The 12,397-nt window shown below is 35.2% G+C and overlaps 1 protein-coding gene and 1 long non-coding RNA gene across 4 annotated transcripts in view; both read left to right on the top strand.

Moving 5' to 3' along the window:
* LOC123870846 overlaps positions 1-10,195 on the top strand; it is a 30,928-nt gene extending 20,733 nt beyond the window's left edge. The window contains exons 3-4 of the long non-coding RNA XR_006797163.1: positions 10,119-10,123; positions 10,183-10,195. This is a non-coding gene — a long non-coding RNA (uncharacterized LOC123870846). The remainder of the gene's footprint in view (positions 1-10,118; positions 10,124-10,182) is intronic.
* The window catches only part of LOC123870822, a 51,835-nt gene extending 39,691 nt beyond the window's left edge, over positions 1-12,144 (top strand). For all 3 annotated transcript variants that reach the window (XM_045914293.1, XM_045914287.1, XM_045914297.1), the window contains exons 2-6: positions 4,458-4,580; positions 5,113-6,724; positions 6,866-7,641; positions 8,521-8,647; positions 9,587-12,144. In XM_045914293.1, coding sequence (XP_045770249.1) covers positions 4,496-4,580; positions 5,113-6,724; positions 6,866-7,641; positions 8,521-8,647; positions 9,587-9,635 — 2,649 coding nt within the window. In that variant the 5' untranslated portion in view covers positions 4,458-4,495 and the 3' untranslated portion in view covers positions 9,636-12,144. The remainder of the gene's footprint in view (positions 1-4,457; positions 4,581-5,112; positions 6,725-6,865; positions 7,642-8,520; positions 8,648-9,586) is intronic.
* Positions 12,145-12,397: the final 253 nt, after the last annotated feature.

The raw sequence follows: 12,397 nt of genomic DNA, 5'->3' as shown, positions 1-12,397 counted from the left end.
AAATAATCCTACTGTTTATCTTAGCTTGATTAAAATTGGATTAACTTTATTCATAAACAAACTCTAACAAATACGTTAGGAAACTTTGGAAAATCTAAAATTGCGACGCATTCTGTTATCTTCCCACCAGCCACATGACACTCGATAACCCGGTCTCAATCTAACGATGTGGTCCCGCATATGCAAGATGCATAAATTAACCGCAGTATGACGCTGGACCATGATTGCAGTTCAAGCAAAGTCGGTTCAAAAGGTTAACGAACGACTGACGCTTTGATAGCAACGTTGCACGCTATTTAATATAGAATACCTTTCAGCGGTTTAACACTTTAAGTACGAGCCATCACTACTCATATTATACGTTTGTTTGATGGTTTATTGGTTTGTCCTTCAATCACATCGCAACGAAGCAACGGATCGACATGATTTTACATTGGTATAGTTAAAGAGTGACATTGTCTACTTTTTATCCCGGAAAAACAAAGAGTTCCCTTCTTCAGAGTTCTCTAAATCCACGCAGACGCAAATATCCGTGAAACAAAATAAATCTACAATATTTTTTATTTAACTGTGTTATTTTTTGGGTAACATTTTTTTTAATTCTGATGCGACAGCTAAGGCCTAATATTTCAATAATGAGGTTACGTACAAAACAGATGGCCAAAATAAAACAGCTATTTTAACTACTTATCTTTTGATAATTGTTATTATGATAACTGTTTTTTAAACAATATTTATAAAGATACTTAATATAAAATAAGTACCTACATATTATTAAAAAGACGGCATTTTGTATGATCATTTTAACATTTTGACGTTCATCTGCGCGATAAGAGTAATACCGCAATCGCTCCTTTACATCCGACAGAATCGATTGGCTCAAACAAAATCGATTACACAATAATGTTTTGTCACGAGCCACGCTGGGTGTTGTTACATGATTTAATACCTATTTACAATAATTGCGACAACCGTGGTTGGCAGATAACAGTTAATATTGTGTCTAGGTAAATCGTTAACAGGGCTCTCTCCATCACTTACTCCATACAATCGTAGCCCCAATTTCAATTGAATATTAAGCAACCAAAGTCCATGAAATTTTGCAGACACATTCTAAAAACTAATATCTGTGCCTGTGGTTTTTAACGGAAATCTGGAAAACCACAGGCATAGATATTAGTTTCCGGAACGTTCCTAAAAAATTCCATTGAGTATGATTGCTTAGTATTCCAATGAGAGACGAACTACGTTTGTATAGAGCGAGTGACGGAGAGACCCCTCTTAATCGTATTAATTAGTCATCTAATTAAAAATCTTTAACTATTAAGTACTTGATTAATATTGTTATTAACATGTTTCTATCCTATTTTATAATGTATGTTTGATTACGAAATGAAATCGATATTCGATACGTTGATGAAGCCTCTATTTGTTTGTACAATATCTAGAGCTTTACAGCTAATGTGGGTAAGTTGCTAATCGTATTAATTAGCCGTCTAATTAAAAATCTTTAACTGAAATTAAGCAACTAATCAATATTTTATTCTATATTATTATGTATCTGTGCTATTTTATCGATATCGATATGTTTGGTTACGAAATGAAAGTGATATTCGATACGTTGATGAAGCTTCTATTTGTAGATATATCTAGCTATACGTACTTAGGTACGTGGTAGGGTGGTAATTTTATCAAATCGATACCGCGGTTTTAGCTTTAGGTATTATGTATTTGATAATGACGACCCGATAAACTGGTTGTACATTTTTCTAGATAGGTTAGCCAAATATTTTGACATTTAAGGAAAACAAATATTAATTATAACAGGTTTTATTAACATTTGTACGAATTGTTTGGTGGCAGGCTACGGCCACCTACGGCCGTGGCTATTTATACCTCTCTACCGACAAAGCCGTGCCGCCAAGCGATTTAGCGATTCCGGTAGGTAGGTATAATTCCTGTTGAAACTGATAAGGGGCTGCCATACCCCTTCCAAATTAACTCGCTACTATCTTACACTGCATCATCACTAACCACCAAGTGAGATCTCAGTCAATGACTTACTTTTAGTGGAATTTAAAAAAAAAGAATATTAACCTGGACACTAATTTTTTCTTATGTACCTTATATACCTACCTTATTGGGTATTAATAGAAGAGACTAATGAGAGCTGGTCACAAAATGCACATGTCGAGGCCATCTAAATCTACCCTATAAAAACTTTCAAATACTCCAGTTTTCATACTATTTTTGTAAATGTACACCTTCATATTAATTAATTCCAGTTTAGATCCTAGTATCACCTGGTAGCCAGTTCTATGTATTTTTAGTCAATAATTACAACCTATCAATCATATATGGAGATGTACTACATACTATTACACTTAACGATGCCAAACTAGTCCTCAGTACTGCAGTGTGTGTAAATTTTATTAATTTTATGCACTCCATCGCCCACATTGCGATATCCAATGACAACAACTTTTTAGGAGTTCTCTGATGCCCGGTTCCTATAACCAAAAAACGATTCGTTTTTCTTACGGACAGTACTATTTACTACGAGGCGTAAGTCAAAACCGTTCCTATAAAAAACGTTTCGTAAGCTAAATTACCGATAGCTGCCTACGTACGGATGGGAGGGTAACGACTAACGAATAGTAAGACAAATGTATGTAGAAGACGGCTTGTGGTGTTCCTATAAAATAAAAGAAATGTCAACGAGCTGTCAAAGTTACGATTCGTTTGAAATTTGTTTACTGCCCGATATCGGCCGGTTGTGATGTGGTTGTGTTCTATTTTTGAGATTTGTTTCGCATATTTTGCGTTTTTACTGAAAATGTCTCGTTCAGATCGTGATTTGAGCGATTTGGTAATGTTGTCCGACTGGAATAGCTTTAATTCTGACGATGAAAGTGATGTTATTTTTAGTAGAAGGAACTACTCTCCTTGCTCGGTAGTATAGGGTTACTTTGTATGAGATCTACTAGTAATGCAACCTCGTCTTTCGTCATTGGCTTCTTCATTTTCTACAAATAAAACAAATAAATATCAATTTTATTCTGTTCATGTGAATCATTTAGATTCGAAGAATACTAATAGGTATAGAGGCTATAATTTTTAACAAAATTAATTTACTTACCAATACCACTAATATTTAAGTACCTATATAAATTTTCGGGTAAGTATACGGCACAATGTGTTATTAATTAGGGGAATATTATAAATTAAAATTATTAGCCGATGCCCGCGACTTCCCGAACTCTTTGATTTTCCGGGATAAAAAGTAGTTATAGATAAAAAATATTTCAGTAGCCTATGTGCTAATCCAGGATATTATCTCCATTCGAAATTTCAGCCAAATCCGTCTAGAAGTTTTCGCGTGAAGGGATAACAAACATACACACACACACACACACACACACACACATACACACAAACTTTCGCCTTTATAATATTAATGTGATTTTATTAAAGTATCCTTGTAACAACAAAAATTCAAAACGCGAGTTGGTATGCTACGCTATGTTCCAACGAACCACAGTGGTCAAGATTGCGTTCCGTTCACGCGCCCCGAATGACAAATTTTTTTTCTTTCCAATAAAATAAAAAGATTTCTGCAACACCGAAATCATAGATTAAACTAAAAAAAGCATTTTTTCACACCATAACATCCACATGCTTAAAATAATAATAAAGAAATTATTTTTTATTGTAATTCAAAATATGCTTCATTGGTAGAACGAAACGTGATGAGTGTCGAGGGAGTGCTTCGGTAACGGGGATAACCAACATCTGGCCGTCTCAGGTAGCTGACCCAAAAATTTATAGGAACGGTATTTACGGTTCGTTACTCGTAACTCAAAAACGAATAGTAGCTTTCGTACAATAACGATTAGTTGATTATAGGAACCGGGCATGAATGGTTGTGTCTTGGAATAAATAAAAGCTACGGTTTCTTCATCGCTGGATAATTTTAACGCTACTGGTTTTTCCATGTGTCTAATCAAATATTGATGTCGCAATTAATTTAATCAGCTAGATATCCATATCCATTCCTTTTTAATATTATTAATACGAAAGTGTGCCTATATGGCTGTTACCTTTTCATAGCCAAAGAGATAGCTTGTATCGTGAAGGCATAGACATAGGGCTACTTTTAGCCTATAAAATTGAAAAGTACCCTCAGAATTTTTAAAGGCCCATCTGTTTAATCGATTTTGATGAGTGCCGAGATAAGCATTCCGAAGACGGAGATAAACTACTTCTTACCCCTCAAATTCTAACAATTCCCACAGGATTTTTTAAAAACGCAAGCCCACGCGGTTAACCTAATTGATTGATAAATAAAAGCTATTCACGAATGTTTCCATTTTGAATGACTCTTTCAGCTCCATTCCATTATTAAGTAAATCAATTAATAACGAATGTTAGTAAACGTTTAAATTATTTTGTTTCAGTGACCATAATATTATGAATATGGCATAACAAGAGCAAGATGCGGTGGTTCAGAAAAGGCGAGCCGCCGCGGCTGCTTGCTGTCTCGCCTGAAGCAGAACGGTCCACTCGGAGATCTAGAATAGGTAAAAACATCATCATCATAAATCCATCTCCAGCTCGCTACTGGGCATGGATCTCCTCTCAGAAAGAGAAGGATTTGGCCGAAACCATACGTTGGCCAAGTGCTGATTCGCAGACATTACCTTTGAGAATATTATGGAGAACTCTCAGGCATGCAGGTTTCCTCATGACGTTTTCTTTCACCGTTAAAGTAAGTGCTATTTATTGCTTGGAAAGCACATATCTTCGGAAATTGAGAGGTGCTCACTGCTCGTACGTGCCCGGGGTTCGCCCCGGACTTCCGAAAAACGTAATTAATTTTTATTGTCAGACTTAAAACAAAGCTAAAAATAAATCTGCCAGTTATATATATGTAAAGAATAAAAATCTAGCTATGGATACCTACAGTAGCCATACGGTCAATAATCTACCCAGAAAACTTTGTCAGTCCTTTTCAAAAAATTAATAATTCAATTACGAATCCCTCGCTTTTATAAATTTCGCTTCCCTTCCGTCATCATTATGTGAATTTCAAAGTTTCTTTTTCTTTTTCAGACATGTCTCCAGTGCGCTACCCAAATCGAAAAAGTAGCAGCAGTTCAGTGGAGACAAGTTTCTACAATTTAAGCGACCAAATAATAATTGTTGAGAAATCGCCCCATTCATGTCAGAGGAGTTGCGAAACTCCTGTTACTCGACGAATATCATTGCAAAATGGGCCCACCTCACCGCCTTCGGAAAATCATACAACTAGCCGCAAGCACCGCGGTGGCTCTTTAGAGAAAGAGTACGTGGTGTATCGGGAAAGACGTAATCCTTTACTCGATAAAGTCAAAAGCACAAAACTGTCGTGTTTTAAATCGAATGGTCCAATGCGCCACGGAGACGACGCCGCCTCGACTTCAGGAAGTGACTGCAGTGGATTTGGGCATATTGAAGAAGCACAATGTCGTTATGTCGAAAACTATCCTGAACACGCAGAGTTTGAAAATCAAAATCCTTGGGTTAAAATGACAAATTACGATGATGATGTATTCTTTGCCAAAAGTCCCGTGGAGTGTACCTGGCGAGAAGGAAAATCATTTACTAACAGAGGAGCTCGATGTTACAGCTCTGGATCTGAATGTGATCGATACCATGTAATACCAAAAGCTGGGACAAAACTATCAAAATCGAGTGACCAAATATTTAATGATGATTATGAAACTTATAATAATCCACCGATTTCCACGAGATCACATAAAAAGACTGACAAACTAAAGGACGACAAAGACACAATCGGACCTAGTTCATGTCTATCAGCCAAGCTTCGGGCTATGTCGGACCGATACCTTAAATCCTCCACAAATAAATTCTTTTCGAAACTCTATAAACAAAGTGGAGAAGATGAAGACGGAACAAATGTTGAAAATGATAACACACTTAAACCAAGTAGTGCAGTAAGTAAAAGTCGAAAAAAAAGAGGAGGAGTTAAGGCAAAATTAAGAAGCTTTTCATATGGTGCTTTGCCTGGACTCGATGAATTTAAAAAAAGCCATAATTCTGTATTCCATGATGACGTTTATCAAGTGTCATGTGATGATGAAAACGTTTTAATACAAGACTGTGAAGATGCAGATTCAGGTATTCTAGTCAATGAATCAGCAGCTTCGTCTATATTTGACAGTGATAGAATATCATCACGTTGTGAAAGTTCTGCTTCTCATTCGAATTCCCAAGTACCTTCTCATAGTAGAAGCGTATCTGGGGATCAAAGCTACACCAAAACACGTATATCTTGCAGAAGAAGTAGAGAAAAGAATGAAAACCCTAAACCTACACCTCGCCATACTCAAAGAGCTTTATCTTTAGATCGTAAAGAAATACTCAGACGAATGCCTAAAAATCCTGAATATTCAGAACCTCAATATCTTCAGCTAACTGAGAAACAAAAAATGCGTCAAAGAGACGCTAGTCGAGGAAATTGTGGAATACCTCCCATTCCACCTTGTCGTAAACCAGCCAAAAATAGTTCTAACAAAACGCAGTCAGAATTCAAAGTTGTTAGAATAATAAGAAAAAGCCCCTGTGATGAATTAGGAATATTTATTGCTAAGACCAAACTTGTTGATGAAGGTCACGTGGGATATTTAGTAGCACACGTCGTACCTGGTGGATTAGCCGATAAGTAAGTTACATACATTACAATATTGTAGATTAATGTTATTTTATCTTTTGAGTATTACTAATGAATATTACGTAATTTATATCTAACTTATCGATAAAAAATAACAAAATCGTTTACTGTTTTTTTTTTTTTTTGTTTCAGAGAAGGGACGTTACGCATAGGGGATGAACTTCTCAATGTCAATGGTAGAAGATTACGTGACCTCACTATGGCGGAAGCTAAAGAAGCACTAAGATCTGGGTCATCTGAAATTGATATCGTAATTTGTAGGCAACGTGAAAAGATTGCACCCGAAGTGCGACAAAGGGAGCAGCCGCATAAAAATGTGGCTTTGATGCGGGAAAGTTCAGTGGATTATGAGAACGCAATAATATTAGGCAAAGAAAAACGTAGTGATAAGTATGACATCAGATCGGACACGCGTCATTCCCAGGACGAACCTACATGTAATCGCGTCGCTTTATCAGCGCCGACGGAGGCGGACGCCGCGGCGGACACGCAGTCACGCTTCCTGAAAGGGCATAACGCGAGTTACAGCAGTATGAACAACAAGTTATTACGTCGCCAAGTCGTCAGTTACGGTGGTTCGAATAAAGACGGGCTTACGCTCAGTTGTACAGGTGATATCGTTGATGTGGATGTGCCGGACAGTGCTACACGGACTACAGAAAAAAATGATAGTGAAAGTGATAACAATATGCAAACCCAAAATGCTGCTAACTTCTGCACGCTTCCTCGAAGACCTCGAGCCCCTACGCACACGTATCATACTATTACGTTTGAAAAAGGCCACGGGAAGAAACCACTCGGCTTCACGATTGTGGGAGGGAGAGATTCTCCTCGAGGTCCCTTAGGAATTTTCATAAAGAGTATCCTTCCACAAGGTCAGGCCATTGAAGACGGAAGATTAAAAGCTGGTAAGTTATCGAGAATCAAAAGAAAACGACTATAAGTTTATGTTATTATTCATCTGTAGGTAGGTATAGTCTGATAGTTCAAATACTTTTACTTTGCTAAGAGGAATGTAATTTGATAAGGATAGGAAGTCACATTGTCACTGTTCGACGAACTCATAATAATAAGCGCATAATATCAATTTGAAGGACTTACTGCATTGTTTGATACATAAACAATATCAAGTACCCAATTAGTAGGAATAATTTACAATTTTAATAATAATTATGTACTACTTGGACTTCGGAACTTGGTAATAAGATTTTCGTTTACGCAGCTGATAAACGAATGTTAATATTTAAACATGTGTTATCGTACTGGATAAATATAATATTATTATGCAAGACAACTTGGCTCTCGACATCCCATTGTACCTAATATAACCGTAGTTTTAAGTACTGTATGGTACGGTAGTACCTACAGTTGGTACAGTACATGTTCTTCATATTTTTTTATTTGTATGATAACGCTTCAAGTTTTCTTTTATATACTATTTCTTTAATATCTCTTAAGTAAGAAAAGTAGGTACTAGGTAGTTTTTCATCTCCATAATGGTTAGTATTATTCACTTCTCAGATTTTATTTTCTATAGGTACGGTAGAATGAACGAACATCTAAAATATAGGTTGGACCGGGATAGCTAAAGTAACATAATTTTCTCGTTTTGTGAAAGATAGGACGTTATTTTATTAAAACGAGATGATGGCAAACCTCTAATAATGGAGGCACGACAAGAAGTTTTCTCTCGCCTAGTGACCGATAGACTCGATGATATGGATGGTCGGAGATCATCGTGGCGATGACCTGCGGGTGATTCACTAACTCACTGATATACTTTTCAGGTGACGAAGTACTGGCAGTGAACGGGCAGGCTTGTCATGAGTTGGCGCACGTGGAAGCGTTAGCTCTTTTCAAAGCTGTTCGGAACGGGTCCATCGAGCTTCGAGTTTGTCGCAGAGTAAAAAACCAGTAAGGATTTTCATTAAGCTTTCTAGAATGCAACCCGACCCTATAGGGCCTTAAGTAAATTTAGAATTTAAAAAAAGGACCACGCGAATTACTTGCCGGTTTGATGTAAAATGCCTAAACTTCGACATAATGTACTACAGCCTGCGATGGAATATATCAAACGTGGCTTCTAGAAACGCAATAACGTTTCTCCAACGTAGGCGTTCGTTGAACGTATGCACAGCGTAGACGTCGCGACAACGCAACGTCCGCGTCGCGTTCAATGTCGCGGCGTCTGCACTGCGCATACGTTGACGAACATTTCCATTAGAGAACTGATAGTATGAAGGGGCTCTTATTTTAGCTAAGTACGTCACACTGTACGCGACGACGACGGCACGATCTATAGTGTGCTCCTTCAATAACAGTTCCTTTTATCAAAAATCTACAAGGCACTGTCACCATAACGTCCTCCTGTGTAGTTTCAGTTGCACGTCGCGTCGCGTCGCTTCTTACGCGAGAGTAAACGTTGGTAAAGCTACCATCAGCTTTAAACTGACTTTAAATAAGCGATTAATTGCTTATTAATGTTACTAATCTACAAGTATAATTACTTAAAGTTGATATTAAATCATTTGCAATTGATAAAAAATGTGACAAAGATAACGGTTTTACTAAAATGAGTACAACGAACTTGGTAATGTGGTTAATTCTGTTATACATAGTCTCCAACAAACTAAAATGATAGGTCTAAATGTATTGCTATCCTTTTCATAATGTTCCCTGCGGAAAATGATAGTTATAACAATAATACTCACTGTCAATTTAGTTTAGCGTGTCTATAACAGACTCAGCCACAATTAAGTTTACATTTATATTATATTATTAGAGATCGTAATCCTAGGATAGTTTCCTATATTTTATAAAAAAATGATACTTAAGTATATTTTTTTTTTTCAGGTCAACCAAAGCGAAATCCTGCACAGATCTACTCAACGACGATGACTGAACATCTCAAGATTGTTCATAAGTCTTCACTTCATTGATATCGAATCATTATGATCATAGACTGAAAAAAATGATCACGTTAAAAGAATTACTGCTGTCATTATCAATTGAACTTATTTATCAATTAATTTAGCTTCACACTAGTCCTGTCTTGGTTTCTAAACGGCCAGTTGTCCAAATCAAAGGGCAATAAACGGTCAAAATACATAAAATTTACCAGTGAACAATTTTGATGGTTTCGCAGAAACGCCTATCATAGTAATGTTGGCGTAATATTATCGTCTACCACAGCGTTGATAAGTGTTCATATGACAAAATATATTAAAAAATATCTAAATAAATGATTATATTGATCAATGAACAGCATCTCAGAAACTGGTGTTAGATGATTCGTCGTTATCATTATATTATTATAATCAAATTGGTAGGTGCATGTATATCATACCTAGATTAGTATTGTTAAATACAATAAGTATGTACTTAGATTTTGTAACTACGTCCACTCTTAGACTAGATACTAAGACTAATGAAATATTAAAAAGTCAAAGTTTTAAAGCTTTTTCACCTTATCTGAGCCCATAAATTGATTTGGTTTTGGCATCTTCTACGAAAATATGGAATATATTATGTTTGCGTGATTTATTTATCGGATCAGATAATCTGAAAACGCCAAAAATATTATAATATTATGGGAAAACTCATTTATTTATGTGCCATCCGCGTTAAATATATTAAAAGAATAATATAAATTGCACAGTGTCACCTATAATATAATCCTCGTTTTTTTTGCTCCAACTTGAATGTTAAATCTGTACCTGATTTTTTCATTTTATTAACAAAGCTCAACATATCGTGCACACTTAAATTAAGAATAGGTAATCCCAAAGATAAAATTAGGTAACTATCCCGTAATCTCTTTTTTTGCTTTAGGATTCTTAAAAGACTGTACTGCGTTTTATATACAATGTAAAATATATTAATAGAATAGTAGTACATAGCAGATAAGTCCTTAGGTTATATATACCTACTTAAACCTAAATAATTAAGCCGTTTAAAAATTAACAACCACTGGTTAGATAATTGGTCCTGGGGACATTGTTAGACAGTGTGATAGATTCAATTAACTAATTCGAAAGCGCTTTGTAAAAGCTTGCTTGAACAAAACATGTGTGTTTTCTAAACGTGTTTTAAATGTTGTAACTACCTACCCATAATCTTTGGAAACTTTAAATATGTAATTTGTAAAATTGCATTTATTTACCTATGCATAGCTAGGTACCTTCGGATATTAATTAGATATTAGTTTAACTTTTTAACATTCACGGGCATGGGATTCCCATAATCACTTGATATTAAAACCATTAAAACTAACATCAGTAACGACAGATTATTGTATAAAATATTATGATCTTTGATCTACCTAATCTTTTGAAAATACCCAGCAATTTTAACAGTTTAAGTACATGAAATATTTCCACAGTCGAATAACCTTATCAATAAATTATTTATTTTGGTAAGTAATTAAAATATTAATGAGTTTGAAAAATTAGTGTCTTACATTTTTCATTTTTGCTTTTTCTAAATTTTCCCAAACATCTTAAATGACAGAAGCTTAATTATTTTGGGTCTTATTATACCTACTTACATAAATTATGGAATTAAAAGAGTTGATAGTGATAGAAGTTGTGCGATAGAAGTCGCCAAAACAAACTTTGTACAAAGATATAAAAAAGATTTATACTCAATAGTGCAATAAAAATTGAACAAAGTAGTTACGTTTCGTAGTTTCGATCAAGTTTTTATAATATGATAGAAATTATATCTATGATCTGATTTACTGTGATAGAAGTATTCCTTCCTATTTCCATGAGAACAAATTAACTAACATTAATGCTTCATTAATGGTAAAGATTTTTCAAAGCAGTCATGAAAATTGATTGACTAAGTACCTACTGGTACTTACTTACTTAAATGTTGACATAATATTAACTTACCAAAAGCATAGTTCGCGTCATTGGCAGGCGTCCAACGTAGTAACATTTGACGCAAGTAGCCCTAAAGTACCTAGCCCTATTTTTCTTTGATTTTTACCTCGGATTTTACGTCGCCATAGCCTAATATTTGACATATCGTAGATTCATGATCAAACTGAGAGTTTCCTCACTCTACTTCACTCTGCAAGAAGGTTAAGTTACTATAATTGTTTAAAAAACATATTATTTATCGTGAGTTAGCCGCTGGTCATAGCATTTTTTGAACGTTTTGTCAATCCGTTACGAAACCCCGCTGTTATTAAAATTGTTAAAACTAAACTTCTAGAGATCGTTGATTCTAAAAAAGTGCATGATTATTAGCAATAGGTATTTTTGTTTCATAGTAAGTAACTTTTGGAAACTGTTGTAAGTAGAATAGAATTTGTGAAAATATTGTTTAATATAGCCTATAGTAATTATATTATTGTACATATCATTGGATATATTGTAATGATGAAATTGTTTAAAAATATCTTTAAAAATTAACTTTTTTTTATTTCTACCTACCTACCTTCCATTCCTATTAACTTCAAAGACAATAATATTGTTTTCTTTGCAAACGAAGCATAACCATAATAGCCTAACTCATACTTTACCGTAGCTGATGCCTGCGACTTCGTTCGCGTGGATATACCTAGGTTTTTTAAAATCCCATGGGAACTCATTGATTTTCCGATGTGAAAAGTAACCTATGTGTTAATCCAGGGTATAAATCTATGTCCATTCCAAA

The sequence above is a fragment of the Maniola jurtina genome, chromosome 2 (assembly GCF_905333055.1).
Source record: "Maniola jurtina chromosome 2, ilManJurt1.1, whole genome shotgun sequence".
In the NCBI taxonomy this organism is placed as follows: Eukaryota; Metazoa; Arthropoda; class Insecta; order Lepidoptera; family Nymphalidae; genus Maniola; species Maniola jurtina.
The sequence above is the reverse complement of the archived record's forward strand: the minus strand, read 5'-3'. Positions and strand labels throughout refer to the sequence as shown.